The 20142-nt window shown below is 43.4% G+C and overlaps 1 protein-coding gene across 6 annotated transcripts in view; it reads right to left on the reverse strand.

Moving 5' to 3' along the window:
* FAM219A (family with sequence similarity 219 member A) overlaps nt 1–20142 on the reverse strand; it is a 95653-nt gene that overhangs the window by 47485 nt on the left and 28026 nt on the right. The window contains exon 1 of one of the 6 annotated variants that reach the window (XM_027670464.1): nt 5380–5579. The exons of 4 other annotated variants lie outside the window; for them this stretch is intronic. In XM_027670464.1, coding sequence (XP_027526265.1) covers nt 5380–5454 — 75 coding nt within the window. In that variant the 5' untranslated portion in view covers nt 5455–5579. Of the gene's footprint in view, nt 1–5379; nt 5580–20142 lie in introns of those variants that run through there. One more of the 6 variants, XM_027670462.1, reaches the window with a different exon arrangement.

The following is a 20142-nucleotide window of genomic DNA, read 5'->3' on the forward strand; positions in this document are numbered from 1 at the left end:
GGTGGGCTCAGTTCAGCGCAGGCTGTGTCTCACCTAAAAAAATCCATTGCGCAGGCTGGAAAGGTAAAAGACCTTTCCCCAAATCTTCGTTCATGAAGACTGGCCATTATTATTATTATCATTAGTTGAATCAGTATGAACTGACTGCTCAGGAATATCATCCAGCTACCTTGTCTCTGCAGTACCCACCAATGATGTGCTTGCTGTCTTCTGTCTAACTCAAAAGATGCTGGAAGTCTCACACGTGTTTGCACACAGTTTACAGCAAGCACTTGTAGCTCAGGAGACTTCCACTTTCTGGAGCTGCCCATGTGGACACATGCTGTGCACAAATGCTAACAAGAAAGGACAAGTCCAAGTGCTTTGTTCCTTTTCAACATCAAACATTGAGTTTGGAAAGATGGATAGATGTTCTGTGCATGAGAGACTGACTTAGTGAGCAGAAAAACAAGCGAGAAACCTCACGTACCCTGAATACAGGGGGTACATTTGGGTCACCGAGAAGTTTCTGCCATGTTGCCATTCCAGACTGTCAGGCTAGAACACTATGCTGCTAATAAATATTTATGTCTTCAGTCTCTCTGCCCTGGGAACAGAAAATCCTATGCTGTTGGCAGATTCACTCTGCCTCAAGCTGTACCATGCTAGGTATTCCTGAGAAATGTGGCTGTAGGCAGCAGGCTTCTGGGGAGGGGGCTCTGACGTGCACAGGTGGGTATGTAAAAGGATTGTAAAATCCCAGTGTTCTGGACAAGAGACCTCTGCAGCCTCTACATATCACTACAATATAGACATGAAATATATATGAACATAAAGTGCCTAAAAAAACCACCAGGGACAAAACCACTGGGAACTAAGGTGTGCATAGTCTGTCTATGTAAGAAAAGTGCATAAAGGAGAGGCTTGAAGGCTCTCAGATTTATAGGAGATCAATCTGATTCCACCATATAGATGAACAATGGTCAGTAATGGCATGTTTGGCAAGACAAAGGCAAGCATCACAGGGCTATGCAACCTGCAACCCTCACTAAAGACCCTCTCATGCTTTTCTCCACATCCCTCAGGCTTCAGCTTTAGGAGTTTGGAGCCCAACATTTCAAGGAAGATGTAATCCCCTCGTCAATCCTATAGATTGAATCTAGAAGCTACAACCATCCCAGAACACTGGAAGAATGTTGTTGTTCTGAGAAGAAAGGGTAAGACTAAGGAGGGATATAATACCTGTCTTTAGGTACAGAAAGAGCTGCCAGAAGGAAAAAAATTAGGGGTTTTTTCCATATCTCTGATTACCAGAATAAGAAACGATTATCTTAAATTGCAGCAGGATTACAAGGAAATACCAGTAGAAATAACTGTAGAGGCAAGGCTAAGGAGCTGTACTTGCCTGATGAATTTGTGGAATTCTTGTTGCAAACCCAGGGTAGAAACTGATCTGTCACACAGAAAGTCAACAGAGCTGATCCAGTTTTCAGGCAGCCAGATCCAGATTTGGTGAAAGCTGTGAAGATCTCTGATCTTTTCAGGTCCCTTTCCCCTCTCTGTCTTAACAGGAAAGGAGCTTGCCTCTAGGCCAGACTCATTTAGGCAGAACACTGGTCTATCCTGGAAAGATCTCCAAACTTCCCTACCCACTGCCAAGGACCATGGCTGACCTTCAACTTCTCTCTGGGTGATCTGAAGAAAGCAACCATTTTACTAAGTCTCAAATGTTGAAGGAACTCCAGAATCACATGGTGATCAGAGCAGAAGGCTCCTAGGAAGACATGGTTGTCACTCTTCATCAACGTGTGCCTGCTACCAGATCCAGAGCACTAACTGTTCATCTCAGCATTACCACCCTGTACCAAAGTCAAAATAAATGGCATTTTGGCAACACAGTGACTGATGCACTGAAATACATTCTGATAGCTACTGACTCAGTTTCAACAAAGCAATAAACAACAACTGTTTATTGACTTTCTACTAGCTCTGCCAATGCACCACTTACAACATCGTTGTTTTTCCTTCCTGAGAAACTGCTGAATAGATCTTATTAAACAGTAACAAATTAGGCCTGCAGTATCCACTAAAAGATCCAGATTTTGAGCCTTATTCATTTATAATTGTAGGACAAACTGGTATTTGAAACCATTTTTTTTTCAGCAATTGAGAAGCCATCAGCATTAATATTGCTGCATGATTAAAATCTCAAGTCATATTACTTAAACTGAAGAATGTCACTAAAATGACATTTTACTGTGTACACCTGCAGTTGGAATAGCTCAACTCACTGAGAGGTAACCAGGAATTCAGATCATTGTTTTGCTTCAAATGGGGGCAGAAGAGAAGTGCCAGTCTGCCTGTGGGTGCCACAGTGCCTGTGCTGAAATGCTCCCTTGGAACCCCTGCCTGACTGCCACATCCAAGCTGAACAAAATGAAGCAAACAGAAAGGCATAAGCTGTGGAAAGGGAACAAGACATTTCAGAGGGCTGTTTTCCTAATAAAAAATGACATTTGCAGCACAGGGAAGAAACTCTCTTTTTTAAAGACGATGACGTATGACTAAAGCTGGGAGTCTACGGTAACAGAGGAAGCACCAACTCAGTAAGTAGCCAAAATACTTTGGGAAAGCATTTGAGGGACAATAAAGAAAAACGGGAGTAATTACATGATTTTTGTTAGATTTCCCTCCAAGAAACCAGCAGCACAAGCAGCCTTGGTCCTTTCCTTTCAATCATGATAGAGTATATTTAACACCATATTTCCCTCCAGGCTCTTCTCACACACATAAGCCATCTCTATTATCACATGAATTTATAAGTCTGTTATCTTGTGCTAACTTTACATGACTTAAATTGGATCATTAACATTGCAAATTAGAGAAATGCCACACTGCACTCCCCACTGCCTGCAGCACTTGCCAAGTGGTTGGCATGCAATAGCTATTTAAAGTCAGCTATTAACTGAGGTTATGTTTTCAGGATGCTTCCATACCAAAATATTTCCTTCCCTGTATGTCAAGACATTACTTCTTTTCTACCTCTGACTATAGAGCCAGAGCTCTGAGATGCAACATGAGACCTACAAGTATTTAAAGCAATAAAGCATCACAAATTCCTTGGTAGCTACTCTAAGAGTCAGTTTAGCAACTGGCATCTAGCCAAACCAAGATCACAAAAACCCCCATGCAACTTTACAATTGCTCTTTCAACCTCAGCTCTTGAGGTAGGATACCCTCAAAATTATTTAAGAAATTGAGAAACGTGTCAGAAAAGGTCACAGTGTGTTTGGAGGACAGAGGCAGGAACAAGAGCCCTTGGCTACATGCTGCAGTTGAATCCCATGGAAAACTGAAGTACCCTGCAGAGCCCTAGTGCTGTCCGTCAGGGACCATGGCAGGTTCTTGTAGTGACTGAATTCATGCACACCGGTTAGTGTTGAGAGCTTATTTAAGATGCGTGTCCCATCTTTACTTCTTGAAGGCTTTAACGGAGCCTCACCAAGAGGAACAGTTTATTCTCTAAGGGAGAGCTGTTTTCCACCTGAAATGAAGACTATCAGAGACTCTACTATGTGGTGGAGGGGAACTGTGCTTCCCATGGTCAATGGCAACATCTAGAGAAACTGGCTGAGAAAGTGCAAGACAAGTGGTGCCACCACTACTGAAGTGCTGTGGTTATCAGGATATATAAAGTGGTTTATGGATCCCCTCCACATTGAGCCAGGCTGTCCCAGCTGTACATGAAAGATGAGCCTAAAGTTTGCCTGAAGGAAACACTGAAGCGTTGGTTGGTTCTGGTAGATACTGCAGAAATAATATATTCCGACAAAAAATGTCCTGGCATAATACAAATGACAGTAGGAAAGCCCTGTTTCAGTGAGGCAAGTTCCCACCAATGTCCTGGAGATCAGACAGTCACTTCCATAGGCCATGGATGGGATCCAGCATGGCAAATGTGATGTTATTAAGCTTTCAGAGCCTCTGGATGTAAGAACAATAGCAGGAAAAGCTGGGACGGCTTGACATCCACAGCTTTTACAGACCAAGGGTTCTAATCAGTGGTTCAGTGTCACAGCGATTACTGGCATAACTCTGGGGTCACTTGTTCTTTTCCAGTTGGTTTGGTTTTGTTGTGTTCTTTTTTTTTTTCTTTTCAAAGGCAGCTGATTTTTACATGTTCAGGTCCTCTGTGACTAAGATGAATGAGGTCTTGCTTTTAGCTTCTGGAATACCCCTGGCACCTTTAATCCAATCTCTCAGATCCTTTTCTGAGCTGTTTGATGGCTTTCCCAGTTCACTCCTTCTCTAATAATAATTTTTCATCCTGCCTCTCTCCTGCCCCTAGTAAATCCCCTTTCTTCCAGAGGGCAGGGGTGTCTGGCTCTGCAGGCTCTCTGACTGCGGTCTCATGTCAACAATGAGACCTGCACAATGGACAATGCCACCAAGTGAATGTCAGCTTCAGGCATTTCTGGGATGAAAGTGAGATGTGTGCAGACTGCAGAACTTTTATTCAGCCTCTGGATTCATGTTGAAACCACAGGATGCCCATTCCATTGCACACCTACTTCACGTTTGCCATGTCCACTTCCTTCAACCCAAGGCTCCTCTGGGCAGAGTGTTTGCTGTCTATACAAGCTGAGTTTGTACACCTGCACTTTACTCAGCCTGCACTCACAACCAAGAGCATGGATGCATCTTTTAACTGCTTTCAGCAGGGAATCACCACATCTCCTTTCAGTTACTCAGCCAAAATGGTCTCAGGAAAGAGTTAAAGTTACCAGCATGGGAATGCCAAGGAATTGCAGCTGAAGATCTGGGAATGCTGCATAGCAAATGCAGTCAGGATGCTTAGGGAAAGAGCAAATACCTGTGCACTTGTCCAAGATCAAAGCTATCTCTGACCCCAGGAAGGAGGGATGCTGAGAAATCCCAGGAAAGGAAACAACCTGTAAGCAGGATACAAAGCCCCAAAGAAGCACTGTGGAGGCCCCGCCACTCTGGAATTGAGGCTCTCCAGGGAAGGGGTCACAGAACCAAGCCTGTAAGAGTTTCTAGAAGTGTTTGGACAACACTCTCAGGCACATGGTGTGATTTATGGGGTTGTCTTGAGCAGATCTGGGAGTTGGACTCCATGATCCTTGTGGGCCCCTTCCAACTCAGGATGTTCTATGATTCAAGAGATTTCTCAGGAACAATAATGCAAGCCAGTGGCATTCAAAGCTTTTTAACAAATATAAAAACATAGACTCTTCCAACACAATCCAAAAGATGTGCAACCGCTCAAGACTTATGCACAAAGCATATCTGCCACACTGCAGACAGGTGGAGATCTCAGCAGTGGACACCAGCTTAGCCTGGACAGAGCAGAGGTGGATCCCAGCATTAAAAACTTACCTTTTCCTCTGTAGTAGCAGAGAAAACAAAGCCACCAAGCTGAGAGTTCAGCAGCCCTTTTCTCTTTAGCACCATGCTTTCAACTTGTCCCAAGAGATGGAGAGCTCCATCATCAGATTTCCATATTTATAAGGAGAGAGTTTCTGTTTAGCCAAGCTTGCGACAGAAATAACCCTGCAAACAGCAGCAGGAGCACCAGCACAGCAAACACGTCTGAGGGGCTGGGATGTGAAAGCCAAGGGAGATCTCAGGGCGGTCTCTCCCTTGGCATGGCTTTCCAGCCCTGCATGAGAAATTCTGAGGGCACAAATAATCTTGGCTTCTAAAATAAGAGCTCGCCTCACCCCCGCCCCACACGCCTGTATCTCCATGACTAATTAGCATCCGGGGGGATACAGATTCTCTTCTGATAAAGCAATGTTTGGCTCCCTTCTCCCCTGACACATTTGTATTAGAAATATCCTCATTATGTGACTAATCAGGGAAGCTGAGACAAAGGCCCGGGAGCCGACTTAAAGGGAAATCGCTGATTTTTGTAGAAGTGGCTTATAAATTATTCTGTCTCCAAAGGGCAGGGATATTTCCTCCCCTCCCAGTCTGGAAAAAAAGGGCAAAATTGGGGTCCCTGAAGACAAACCCATTTTTATACCAGAAGTTGTGGCTTTTATAATCTTCCCTATTCACTAAGCTTGCTTCCAAGTCCCTTGGTTATTGCAGGGTTGCAGTTTGTGCACTCCAAAGGTCCTGGAGGGCCTGCCAGCCCCATGCTGCCCGCTGGGGCTGGGCAAGGTGTCCCACAGCTCCCCAGCACTGCCCAACACCTTGGATGGGAAGTGACAAGGCTGGTTAGTGGTTTACCACATTGAGTTTAAAAGTCAGGAGCACACAGAACATCAGCCACTTTCCTGGCCGTCCCTCAAGAGGGTCTGAAGATATCCAGCGCTGTTACCTTTGATGTAGCACAGCGGGCTGAGCAAAGACCAGAGCACACCTTAAGGTAACCTGGGCTTGGCAGAAGATCTTTGAAACAAAGGCAAGCAGACACTATTTAGCAGCAGCAGCAGCAGAAGATTTTAAAAGAATTTGTTTGCTTCCATGCTCCCTGCAACAGAGTTGGTCTCCATCCGGCTCCAGCCTGTCTCCTTCGCCTCCCGTTGACAGCACCAGAAAGAGATATCAGGCCAGACAGCTTCTGCCTCACTTCTCCTTTCAAGACAGCCCCTTCCTCGCTGAAATCAAGCCATCTGTCCCCGGCACCCTTTGAGGAGTCACAGCAGATTGCGGAGCACGGGAGGATGCACTGCATGAGGTGGGAACAGGAGGTTGAGGGAGCTCATTGCACACACAGAAAGCCAAACCCGGTTGAGCTGGGAACAGGGATGAAAAGGTGAGTGCACCATCAGTATTCCTTGGGACAGGCTCAGGCACATGCATGACGGCCCTTGCTCTTTATTCAGTTTCCTCCTGACTGCTGCTCCTTCTGCTGTGGAGACAGGGACCAGCCCCAAAGCCCTGTGCTGGGGTCTGTAAAGAACTGATAGAAGCAGAACAGGCTCCCAAAGGCCTTGCTGGAAGGCAGACTGATGAGAGCCATGGAGGGTTTTGCCTGCATTGCTTGCTGAGTGTGACTGCCCAAATCTTTGCATTTTGACAGGTTTTTTCATTTGCCAAATGTCTACTATTTCGGGTGCAATTTTGCACTCTAGGCACTTCTCTCTGATTTGAAATATACATCTATTTGTATTTTTTTTTTTTAAATTTCTTTCTCTTTTTCTGCTGAGATGGGGTGCAGGGGACACATTTTGTCACCCCGAGCCCTCCCCTCTAAGTGACACCCCTCTCAGCAAGCGCAGTCTGAAGCTGAGGCTGGTGAGGGGAGGGGACTGGCAGGAGACAAGCAAGGAGGAAAGGCAGGGTCTGCCAGCAGGACTAGAGCTGGCTGGAGAAGAGGATGGAGGAAACAGACTCGATGGATAGCCGGGAGAGGAAATAAGAACAGTTGAATGATGCTCCTAGAAGAACAGGTCCAAGAAGATAAGGAAGAGACAGAACAGGGACAGTGAAAGGCAGACAGGGTTAAGAGCACTGGAGACACAGCTGTCATGTACCTCCGTGCTCTGCCAAGGCTCACAGACACGAAGGACAACATCTGACCTTTTTGGTTATTTCCCCAGGTGCTCCGAGGCTACCTTTGAGTGAAACTCCAGAAGCCTTCTGGCAATGAAAGGGTTTAGGAACCTGTGACCAGAACTCAGCTAAGGCTGGTGGCACAGAGCACTGTGCTCCGATGGCCCAGAGCCATGCTGGTGCTGCTGTGCCAGGCCATGCTGGGGTTTCCTTGTAGTCCATTTTTCTCTTTTAAAACTGCAGGGAAGTGACATTAGAAGAAAATAGCAGGGCTATTTCGCCAAGCTCCCAAATTCAGCTACTGCAGCCTAATTTGAGCCCCTGCAGCCTATGTGCTACAACACAGCCTTTAATGACATACTCATGTAAAACCTTTGCCTTGGTAATTCAGCATGGACCTATGCTGGAGATGAATCATGGTTGCACAAGGGAAGAACAGAAGTCCAAGTTCGTGATTTCTTGCAGAAGCTGCAAGTCATGTAGGGAAAAGGGGAGCACAGTGCAGAGAAGGAAAGATGATTTTGTGATTATACAATGTGGAGCTGTCCTAGAGAATTGGGACCCTTATGCTCTTACACAAAATGTGCCAAGTCTCTAAAGCCCTCTTCACTTGGTGAAGTAAGAGCAAAGGAACTACTGTGACAAATGAAAGCAACAGCCCCTATCTTTACCTTGATCTTAAGAAAAGACCTGTGCTCATTCACCCCAAACAAGGTATGAAATCTCTTTTGGGATGACCTGGCACTGGGGAAAGCTCCTTTTCAAGCCCCAGTAATCAGAGGCTTGCCAGAGATGCTGAAAAAAAGATTGTCTATTCCTTCTCTATTTATTTTTACTTTGGTGTAGATCCTTGCATACGCCTTACCCATTAAATGGTGTCTTGTGCCAGTGGGTCCATAAGCTGTAAGAATGGATTTGCAACCCAGCCTCTCCCCCTCACCCCACTGACTCAGCTTTGGGATCAGTCTCATTCAGTCCCACTAAGTTCTTAGTATCTTTTGTTTTGGAGTAAGAGTTCAAGTATTTACTAACACCTCATCTGTTTCTTTCTACCTCCTTGATTACTTTCCTCCTCCGAGCATGTCTCCTATTTGCTGTTTCAAGAAGAAACAATCTCAATATTTTCACTGTTTCTTTTTTTCTTTTCTACAGACCCTCAAACTCTTCCTGATTCCACAGTATTCTTTTTAGGATGGTTGAACAGAAACATACACCAAGTTCCAGGCAACATACTACTGATCTAGAATGGCTTCACAGGTTTTTTTGCCTGCATTTTAATCTCCTGGACTTTTGTTTGCCTTTTTGTCCCTATTGCTACACTGCACAGCTGGCTTCATTCCTGATCCCTGCAGTGATGGTTTTTTTCCCCATGTCTCAGATTTTCTACCTTCCCTTTGATCTTTCACAGTGTTTTTGCAAGAGAGGTCTGAGTCATTATCCCCTGTTTTATATTTGGGAAAACTGAGATCCAGAGGAGTGGAGCTGCTCAACACAAGAGCAGGTGAGAGCTGGGTCCTTCTCCAGGGTTCTATCCCCTGCAACAAGAGCATCTTCATAAATGCATTTCTACTGAATTAGAGAGCACGCACCAGAAAGCAATTAGCACCAATATTACATTCCAAACTACACTGATGGGGGAAAAAAGTGGTCAGGAGCTGCAGTTCCTATATTACAGTCCTGAAATACAGTCCCTTCCTGCAAGCATTTGATATGAAGCAGAAAATTACATAAACTAATCACCAGTCTCACATGCCAGACCATTCACCACATGTTTTAAATGTTGGCCTCAGTATACAGGCTTGTTTCTTCACACTGTCATCTTCCTTTTCCAGCAAATTGTTTTTCCAGAATTGCCTTGCGTATGTTTTCATGTTCTTCGCTCAGTTAATTTTCTCAGGAACTTGCTCCTTTTCTGTTATCATCCAAACTGCTGTAATTCAGATAGAGATCCACAACATTTCAGTTACATCACACGTCCCTGATCAATGTAGAGTCACCTCTCTACCACTCTGTCACTTCTGACAATTTCTTCTCCCACTGAGTCTCACTCATATAAGCAGCTTGGAAGTAAAAAGGAGAAGAGCAACATGTGATCTTGTAAAGCAAACAGAATTTGCACAACTTTCCTCCCAAGGTACCGTCTCAGTTTTAAGTTTGGAGCTGTGCACAGTGTGTATAGAAAAATGGAGACCAGAGGACGATCAGCAAAACATAAGAATGGGATCTCCTGGTGTTTCAATTTGGTTTGTAAGTTGCCTATAGATTTAATACAAGGAGAAGCATTAAGAAGACCTCTCATGACCACTGAAGCCTTTTAGCTTAATAAGGATGGCTTAGACAACACATTCAGATACAGGAGAGATGGTTCACATAAAATTTCTATAAGAATAGTCCCCTGAGCCTGATTCTACCTCTGTGTCTTCACAGCTTTCAATTAACACTGCAGGTGGGCACAGAAACCCTTTCAACTCATTATTCTCTTTTCAAATACTGGTGGACAGAAGATATTTAGCTGAAACAGCCCTTTGTAGATATTTTAAATTCCATTATCATTAAGAAGACAGGCATCAGAAAGAGATATTGTTTTCTTTACCTAATAGTTTCATCTTCTGCAGGGTAGAGGCAGCTTCATGCATTAATTTAAGGTTTGCAACATCTGTGCTGCTGGAAAAATCTATCTGAAATGTAAATCTTCAGAGCAATGATGGATTGAAGCTGAACTCAGGCACTTGACTTAGGGAAGCACAAATCAGGAATGCTACCGGCTCAAATATTCATCAGCCTCCCAAAGAAATAAAAAATGGTAAATAAATTGAACTCTCTCTGGGTGATCATTCTCATTATCTGGCTATACAAGATAACCATGGAATCACTGAAGAAAGCTTGTCATTAGCTGTTAATTGAAGGCACTTCCAGAAAGTACTGCTTAAACCTTGAAAGATTGACTGTCTTTCCAGTCGCTACCTAATGTGTATGTTAGAGCTGCATTAAAGCAGTCTCATTACGTCTCTGCCTCCAGCACCACAGCTCAGAGAGAGCTTCTGATGCTTTAGATGAAACTCACGTTTTAAATAGCTCATCTACATATAGCCTAACCCCTGGGCACATCTTCAGCACACTTTACTGCATACAGATCTATCTAAGCTGATGCTCATGTTGTACAAACACAAGATACCTCAGAGCCTTGTAATGACCTTCAAAAGAGGCAGCAGAGTCCTGGGCCATGGTGATGTACAATCACACGATGTACCTACGACACAAATCATAATGATCAGCCTGCTTGCTAAATGCAGCTATCTCAGGACACGATTTTAGGTTTGCCTGCACTTTACTGGTCTTTCACATACCTTCTTTTGTTCTTACCATCTCCCTCTCCTTATTTCCAGACCTTTTATTTTCACTCACTAATGGGAGCCCATTAGTGTTGAAGAGGGTTTCCTGTCGAGATAATAATTCCTGGATGAGACTTCCCATAAAGCAGCCAGTCTCTACCTACCTGTAACCTGTGCTCTAACCTGACAAAACTTGAAGGCTTTCAATTTACTTTAAAGTCGATATACTTCCATTTAAAATCCTCTCTGCCTCTACAATTACCACAGTAAAATTTCATCTTGTACCTACTTTACCTCCAAAGCAATGTTTTCAATCTCAGTTAAATGACCATCTGTGATACCTGGAAATTGTACACCATCACAAGAGCTTGTGCGAAGTGCCTCCAGAACCAGCTTTTAATTGAAGAGTGTAATGTGAGGTCACCTAAAACAACTCAAGTGGTTTACCTATGCCAGAGATCAACACTCTGACTGTAATCTGTTATACCCCGTTTGCACAGCCAGTAGAAGAAATATCACATGCAAAGGATAGCACTAAGACTGCATTATGTTTAATCACAGGATAGCTGTTGTGCATCTACCCTGCCTCTGTTTTCTATGCTTCCACTTCTGCAGCATGTGCAAACATTTGAAGTAGAGCAATAGTCAACATTGAGCATACACCTGTGCTTACACAGAGAATTGTAATTCACTCGGATTTCCCACCTCAGTAATTTTAGAGCTATCAAGAAGCTGTGAACTATTTCCCGTCTGCAGGAGAGATAAGAGAGTTTAACATAGCAAATTTAAATTATTCCGCTCTTACACTTTGTAAAATCCCCGCAGAATTGCTATGAACAGAAATTAATACTAAATAGCATAAACAGAACAGTTTAGGGTCATTTACTTCAACTGCTCCAAGGACTTCTTGTATGTAACTAGTCTCCCAGCATTATATAATGGGGCAGGGTTCAGGGAATTTCTGACTGACTGCTTTTGAAGCTTCCAAAACCATCTGTATGGCTGAACTCCAGTTTGAGCTGCTAGTTCTCAGATCTAGCTTTTGCATCAAGCAACTTATGAAGGTAGCTGCCTCCTGCCCTCATACTCAGGATAATTCTGATGTACTAAGAGTAACCCGTGCGCAGAGACAATGTACATCCTCTTAATTACACAGGAGCCACGCCAAACACTTTCATCTACAACCATGCTCAGCACCTTGAACTCACGACACTCCTGCTCATTGCACATAAACATTTTGGTAATTGTTCTATATTTCCACTGCACCAGTGGGTATCCAATTGCACGAACATGCCATGCTTTAAATCCAGAAATGAAAAGTACACCGAGTAGAACAGGAGCTAATACTGTGATTCAAAAAGAGTCAAGATATATCTCACAAAAGCGTGGCTGTGTGGAGAACACAGACTCCGAAGTTGCATTCTCTCCCCAATTTCCATTTAACTCCTTACTGCCTCTACCCCCTGGCGTATCCAGAAACCGCTGCACTCTACAGCTTCTCCTGAAGAACATAATTTCTCATGGCATCCAGAAGTTGCCTCGGTCTTGTACCAGCAATACACTTTTCAGGAGGTAATTATTACAGTGAAGGTGTTTTCTTATGGGAGAAGAGTCCAGCCTGCTAACAACCAGCAAACAGGGCTTCTTAATGAGACCCTGGAAAGAGGAACTCCTGCTCCTCCTGTCAGTGTGACTCCTTGAGACTTCTACCCGCAGATGATGGATAAAAAGAAGAGTTTGGAAAATGACTTTCCAGTCACATCTACACAGAGAGCACGAACTAACAGGCAGGTGAACACAACATAGCCTACAACAGTGACTTGAATCAAACCTCAGCTATTCAGATGAACTTCTTATTACAAACATAACACATTCTCCCTTCCACCACAATCAACTGCCAGGCTGACAGGTCATCCACCCAAAAATTGTGACATTTGCTCACATAATGTTTTTGCATTTCTTCCACCAATTACAACGGCACAGTTCAGCTGGCAGCCCAGGGTGGCATGCTGCTTTTTCCTTGAAAGAGGAGGGACATGGCTTTTCTGGCAGCATAGGCTGCCTGATCATCTGATTATCTCCTTGAAGATGTGGTGTTTGCCTGCCCAGAGAACCCGAGCAGCAGCTGCACTCCCTGGAGGGGCAAAATAAAGTTGGGATCACACCACTCCTTGCACACACAAGCAGCCCAGTGCTTACTGCTGGAACCACAACTGCCATCAACTGGCCCTCAAAGGCACAGCCCAGCTTTGTGAAGCAATTGCAGCTTGGCTATGCTGATTCACAGATTCTGCTGGCACAGCAAAGGGAGGGGTTGGTGCATCTCATGTCATATTCGAGATGACTGTCTCAGAAACGCCACAGGTGAAAAAAACAGGCTCTCTAACCATGAGACTCCTACATTTGTTTAGGTCCGTGAGGTAAATGTACACACGCACCTCTGCCACGTGCAGACTCAACCCTGCTTCAGAAACAGGACGTTAAATGTTACCTGAGCAAACTTGGTATTTTATATGCAAGCTATTAGATAGTCCAAACATCTACTCTTCTTTTTAATAAACTTTCTTCAGTTGAGGCAATGGAGGAAAGAAAATTTCAAGGTCTAAACCCAGTGTCCATGACATAAATGCACTTAGTACCTCCCTTTTACAACCATTTCCAGCTGGAGGAACTTTACATTTCCATTCAAATCTTTCTAGCCGAGTGTGTTGCACCAGCACTGAAAATTAAGAAACAGAAGTCAATACTCCTTATTTTTAAAAGAAAAAATTTAAAGGGGAGGGGGCAAGACTTCATTCCAGAATTACCAGAGCGACACTACACTTATACTGCAATGAAAACAGCAAAGTCTGGCCCTGTCATGATATCAGGATCTAAGAACAATAAACAAGCCCCATCAGGATGGAGGAAGATGCTTTCATCCCAGCCAGTGCAAGAACCATCTGTTAAGAGATTCACTTATGTTGTTGGAGTAACAATGCCACAGCTGTTCTCCATGAATTAAAAAGAAAGTACAAATTTAAAAGGATTGTGTGTCTGTTTCAGAAGATGGTTAAAGAGACTCTATTCCTTTTTATGGCATTTCAAAAAAATACAAGAAGGTAGATGCCGCTGGCAAACTCCTGTTTTTTCTTTGGAGAAAACAGGAAACCATATTACTTTAATCCAAACGTCGGTCTTCTAAATCTCATAACCCGAGTAATTTCATTTAATACACATCATATCCAGTAATGGATCATTTGAGAACTGTGTTAGGGTATTGATCCCTGTGCGCTAAGTATACCTCCCAAACAAACTACAGATCCATTCAGAACTGAAGACCCTGAATATTATGGGTTACTTGCAAACAGAGATGTAAGTAAGCAAAACAAAGCATAAGGCTCTTCAACCTCTTCCCCAGCAAAAGAAGTGTTGATCTAGATTTCTCCTTTTAGCCAAGTGAAAGTTCCTCTATTGTTTCTGTTTATTTTAATGATCAGGGCAAGCCTCATGCAAACTGGCCCCCATTCAAATCCTGCAGGAGGACAAGATGTCAGTTTTAATGTCCTGTGCCCAACACAACTAACGTAATTCCTGATGACCCCACTCAAACCATCTCCAAAGGCATCTGAAATGCCCTTGGCCCCCAGAGCAGTAAGCAGACGAACAGTCTGTATTCAGACTGCTGGCTCCAGATGTCAATCTCAGCCAGTGTGATGACTTCTTTACAGCAGCCAGGACATGACAGATACAGACAGTGAGTACTGTGAATTATTCAACTGCTCTCTTGAACCTAAATACACATGGTCCTGGTCCCTACTCGCTCCTTTCCTCCTGTGCCAGCTGTGACTTTGCCGCTTTTGTTTCTCCATGAACACTGTGATGAATTGGTGATGGCTGAAGGTGTGCACCACGGCCTTTAATTAGTACAGTCAGCAGAGCATTCTCATAAAGCAGCAAACGTGGACCAACAGGACACAACTCTGCATAAGGAAAGGGATTAAAATCCAAGCACAACTGTGGAACACACAAATTCTAGATTACAATTATTCTTCCCTGTGCAGAAACCTACATGCAATTTTTTTTATTTTTTTTTTTTTGCCTTGCAGATACCAAAAGCATGGCTGAAACTAATTAAATGTAGCCCTTTCAGGAACATTGCCTAATAGACATTGGTAGGGCATAGACAAATTACTTTCCATTGAAACCAGACTAATGTGGAAAAGACTGGGAATGTTAAAAAAATAATAAACATGAAAGCATGTGATAATGACTTTAATTTTTTTCAAAAAACCAAACTGCTGTGCTTTTAAGAGACTGTCCTCTCAACTTTATGGACTCACAGAACATTACTGGATATGTAGGCTGTGCAGCACCATAAACTGCAAAGATCAGGGCTACTGCTCCAGGCTAATAGTGTAATTTTCCACTGTATGGTTTTCATTTACAATTCACTTATTGTTTCTGGAAGTCTAATTGTAGCCAAGTACATTTTTGGGTTGTTCAAGGTATAATAAAGAACCAAATAGCTTAGAAAGGCAGCTTTTACTTTATAATTAGAAACATTTGCTATTTCAGGTGTCTTCTCCCTAGCATGTTTATAAGCTCCCCATTATACCTTTCAGCATGTTGTAAAAATAAATTATGACAAGCTGCAGAGTGACTCACACATACAATAAGAAATGGGGAAGAGGAGTCTGGATAAACCTGAGACATCATAGCATCTGGATGTTCATAAGCAAAGTGTCTTCCAGTAGAAGTGAGGACAGATGGGGAATATCTGCACCTGATTCCCAGGAGGCCAATTAAACACAAGGTGACAATGGCAATTGATGTCCATTTCCCCATGTATGAGATGTGAATAGGTTTATCTATAGATGCCAGAGAAATGCTATGCATTGGTAGCCAGCACCCCAGTGTAACACGAGAGCTACTACCTACTGGAACAGTCAGAGATGCTCCTCCAACCACTTCATGACCCCAGTTAACCCTGACACTCGAGACCCTTCAGCGCTGCTGGTAGCAACCCAGCCTCTCCTAGGAAAAGCCCCTGGCCACAGTCTGCAGGGATGGGGACAAGACTGGCAATCCTGAAGAGCCATGAAGTCCCTCCAAGTTACGTTAACCTGTGAAAGCAGAAGTTCACCATGCTGGGGGACGGCCAACACTGCTTTCCTTTGCAGATAGTTTGGTGAGAGCAGAAGCAAAATTAGTACAAAGTGTGTTTCATAAACAACTTTTTTTAATATGGGCTCTGGTATAGCAGAATTCAGTCTTCATGAAAATCTCTGGTTTTCTCTCCAAATAGCTTTTTAATGACTCTTGCTTATTGTCTTTGCTGACCTAGAAACAAATGTGAAAGGTTTTCTACTCTCTCATCAGTTGTCTGACTCTCTAATTTTCCTCCTTGGAGGAGGGCTATGAAAACCATGTTAAGGAAGACACAGAAAAAAGCAGCTTAAATTTAAAAGGCCCAGAGTTCTTTGTTCCAAGATTAGTGGAAGGGTCACAGATACGTGGTTGAATGAAAAGATGAGTTTTCTCTAACTTCCTGGAATTTAAGACTTAACCCTTTCCTACTGCTGTCCCTAAAAGTGGATATTAAGGAGCAATGCTGAACAGCAAGCATTTCTGATTGCTATATTTTCTGCCCTGTATCATTGCAAGCTACTTTTTCTGTAAAGTGTACAGGATTATAATTGCCATTCCAGAATATGTAAGTAAACACCAAATATCAAGTCTTCTAAAGACTCTCTCCCTCTTTCCCTGCTAGCATGTTTGGATGTTGCTACAAGCACCCTAATGACACGGATGAAACAGATAAACTCCTTAAGGCCATGTGTCACAAATATCCTGTGACTAGTCACTAAAAGGAGGTCAGGAACCTACTTAAGAATAGAAAGCAGAGCTGGACATAAATACAAGATCAGATAGTACCTCTTCCCAGAAGTTCTGTGCGGCTGCCAAATCCTGGTGCTGCACCACAACGAGCTGGACTAACAACCACCATCCTCCCGTCCACCCCGAGGGCAGCTCTGCATGGCAGCACTGCACGGGTCACCTTGGTGAGGCTGCACACAACCTTACTGAGCATGAGGACAAGGCTGGGGGGAGTCTCCTTCTCTTTAGATGCTATTTTTTGGGCATTCTGTGTAAGTAGATATGTTGCTGATGGCTGTTTTTTCTATTTTTCACTTTTATCAGTGCAGAGATTTCCATGCTTAAGACATGACACAAGACTGCAGACCATTCTCTGCTTGCAGTGCACCAAAGAAACCTGAAGAAAAACCTTTTTCTTTTAATGACATTGCTTGAGTTTTTACATTAGTGTGCCTCTGCAGCTCCCACTGCCTTGTCAGTCCCACTGACTCTCATCACTGTCAAAACAAAACAATGAGTGAGAAGAGACTGTAACATCTAATCTTAAGTTCTCCTCTTTCCATATAGAATGTCTCTATGCAATCAACATTGAAAATACATGTTTGCATTTAACATCTTTTGTATTAAATTCCCATTAGGATGCCTGTTTTAACAAACAGCATAATGCAGACATTACAGGAATCAGCCATCTTGGCTCTTACACCAAAAAAAGAGAAATTCTGAATCCCGGAACTGTATTCATATCTATTACGGAGAAGAAAGGAAAATTCTGACTTTGCAACCTAAGAAAACATTAGCTCTAGCATAATGAACTAAGCTAGGAATTAGACAATTTGATAAATTCTGTGACTGTTGATTAGGAATGTTTAACAAGAGATTAAAATTAAAAGTCTTACAAGCTTCAACATAAAAAAGGGAATTAAAGAAGCTATCAAACATATTACTGCCTGCCCCACTAAACAGGGCATGGCAGATGGAGGGGCTGGAGGAAAAGCAAAGATGCCCAGAGCTTTTGCACAGAGCTGTGTTGTCAGCTCTTCCCTCCTGCAGTGTCCATGTCTGCAGCACTCCCTGGATGCAGGGCATTCCAGAACACACTCACTAGGGCTTTAAAGAAATGAGTCTTTCTTGATAAAATACTCTCTTGGTATAACATGCCTAGTTCTGTGATGAAGTGATGACCCATGTGCCTTGCTGTGCCCATACCTGCTCTAACAGCTCGACCAACAGCAGGTACCAGTAGTGTGTGCAGAGCAGTGGGATCCCCCTGCAGAAGAGAGGAGCCTAGAGCTCAGCTTGGGCTTAGACAGACAATCCTCAAACACAGAACAACAATTGACTGAGCATCCATCCATCACCTGTGATGTGCATCTGACTAACTAGCACCTCCCCAGTAACACTCTGCAGAGTATTTATTATATCCAGACAGCACAATTGGCCCTCAGTGCTTAAACTCCCTTGAACGTGGCAAGGGGCTCCTGGCTACAGGATTTCTAAGGATCACCACTCTGCCACACCAATCACCTCTGCAGGTAAAGGATCAGCCACGTGTCCCAGGATGGGTACATTCTGCTCTGAAGTAATTTATTTTATACAGCTGTCAGGTTAAAACCTTTCTGCAGGATCCCCTAAAGCAGGAGCAGATTCTCTCTGGAGTTAGTTTCTTCAGTAGTTGGACTGCATGTCATGAAACGCAGGGCAAGTTTTATGCCTGCAGTGCCACTGTCCTCTTTTCCATCCAAGGCTCCAACAATTTTCCCACCTCCATTCTGGCCATGGTGCTGCATGATAACAACAGCAGCTTCCAGCTCACCAGCAAAAAAGAAAGTGAGGGTTTTCTGAGGCCATTATTCAGGTTCTTCCCAAAACATCTCTGAGCCAGAGACAAAAGAAAAGACTTCTTAAAAGTCAGTGTAAAATAGTTGCAGAGAACATGGTTGCTAGCAGACCCCAGACTATGGGGAGGAAAAGATAGCTTGAAGGCATTCAATGGCTAAAATCATGTAACTGAGCCAATGGAAAGTGTTTTAGGGACATAATAATACTCTGGCTGCAATGATAGGCAACAGACACCTAGTCATCTCAAATGCAGCAGTTAACAGAAGTTTACAGAGAAGAAAAAAAGAAAAAAATTTTCTTCAAGCTTGCAGTATCTTCAACTGGATTCCCAGGGCTAAGGTAGACAACAAGAAATGCAGGGAAAAGAAATGGAAATGCCAGAGATTAACTAATTTTGGAATCAACCACATGCTGTTTGCTTGCAGCTGGTGAGTGACCTTTGCATTATTTTCAGCTAGCAGGAAATTCCAATCTGCATTAATAAGCAGAATACTGTTCACCCTTTCAAAAGCTCTTGCTTTAAAGGCTTTCTTGCACACACAGACCTCAGTCATTTCCTATGCACTTCTTCACACTGTCTGCTCATCTCAATGCATCTGAATCAGTGAAGTGGTTTGCAACAGTGGTAACCACCAAGTGACTGCTCTCTCAAATGAAACACTCTGAGTAAATGGAAATGGAGAAGGAGGGATTCTTCACCCCTCATAGCTATGCTGCAACAGGCATTTCCAGATGGTCACTGCTATGAGACAGTTACTTCCAACCAGGGATTCACCCCAAATTTTCTGAGATTATTTTAGTAATGGAAGATTTCATGGACGATTAGATGAAGACAAATGGGGTGCCATTTGTTGCATACAGTTCTCATTAAACTCAATAATGGCTGTACACAGACGTGACAGGATTTCCAGATTTTGGCTGCAACTTGCTGAAATATAAGCTCAAGTTTGTTTTCAGTTACAGCCAAGCATTTAAAAAGGAAGACACAGCACAGTGACAAATCACTGTCTTCAAAATATAATTGGAAAGAGATCCTAAATTACTTTTATAGAAATACGCTTCTGGTTGTCTTCTGTGCTGCAGAAAGCCTGACTGTTTGAGGTACCAAAGCATTCTCCACTTGATTAGGAAAGTCCTATCCCAACTAACTGGAACTGATAGCAGTGATCCTGCCCATGTGGCACCTGCTCCCTGCTTTGCCCCCCACACCCACGGCATACTCCTGTCTCCAGCAGTGGCCGCATTTCTGCAGAAGAGAAAGCAGGTGTCTCTGTAAGAAGAGCTGAATAAGTTTTATGGGTACTTAACTGCTAAGAAACAAATGGAATTTAGCACAGCATCCAGTACTTCAATTGGCTTTCTAGCAGATGGCAGGGAACATTGTATGGATGCTGGAAAGCCAGTCCAAATTACACGTAGGCATTCCAGCTTGACAGTGAACCCAGGCCCATGTTCTGGTTACACACACAATTTCTTCTCTCATTTGGGAACACCAAGTGTCATCTTTCATGCCTTGGCCATCCCTCCTCTAAACATAGGCTGGTGGCTCCAAACATCCCCTGCTCCTCTCTGACCTGCTGCATCTTTGTCAGCTGCTGACTCATAG

Source organism: Neopelma chrysocephalum, unplaced genomic scaffold, assembly GCF_003984885.1.
Source record: "Neopelma chrysocephalum unplaced genomic scaffold, ASM398488v2 Primary Assembly neopelma1_96845, whole genome shotgun sequence".
NCBI classification, from domain to species: Eukaryota; Metazoa; Chordata; class Aves; order Passeriformes; family Pipridae; genus Neopelma; species Neopelma chrysocephalum.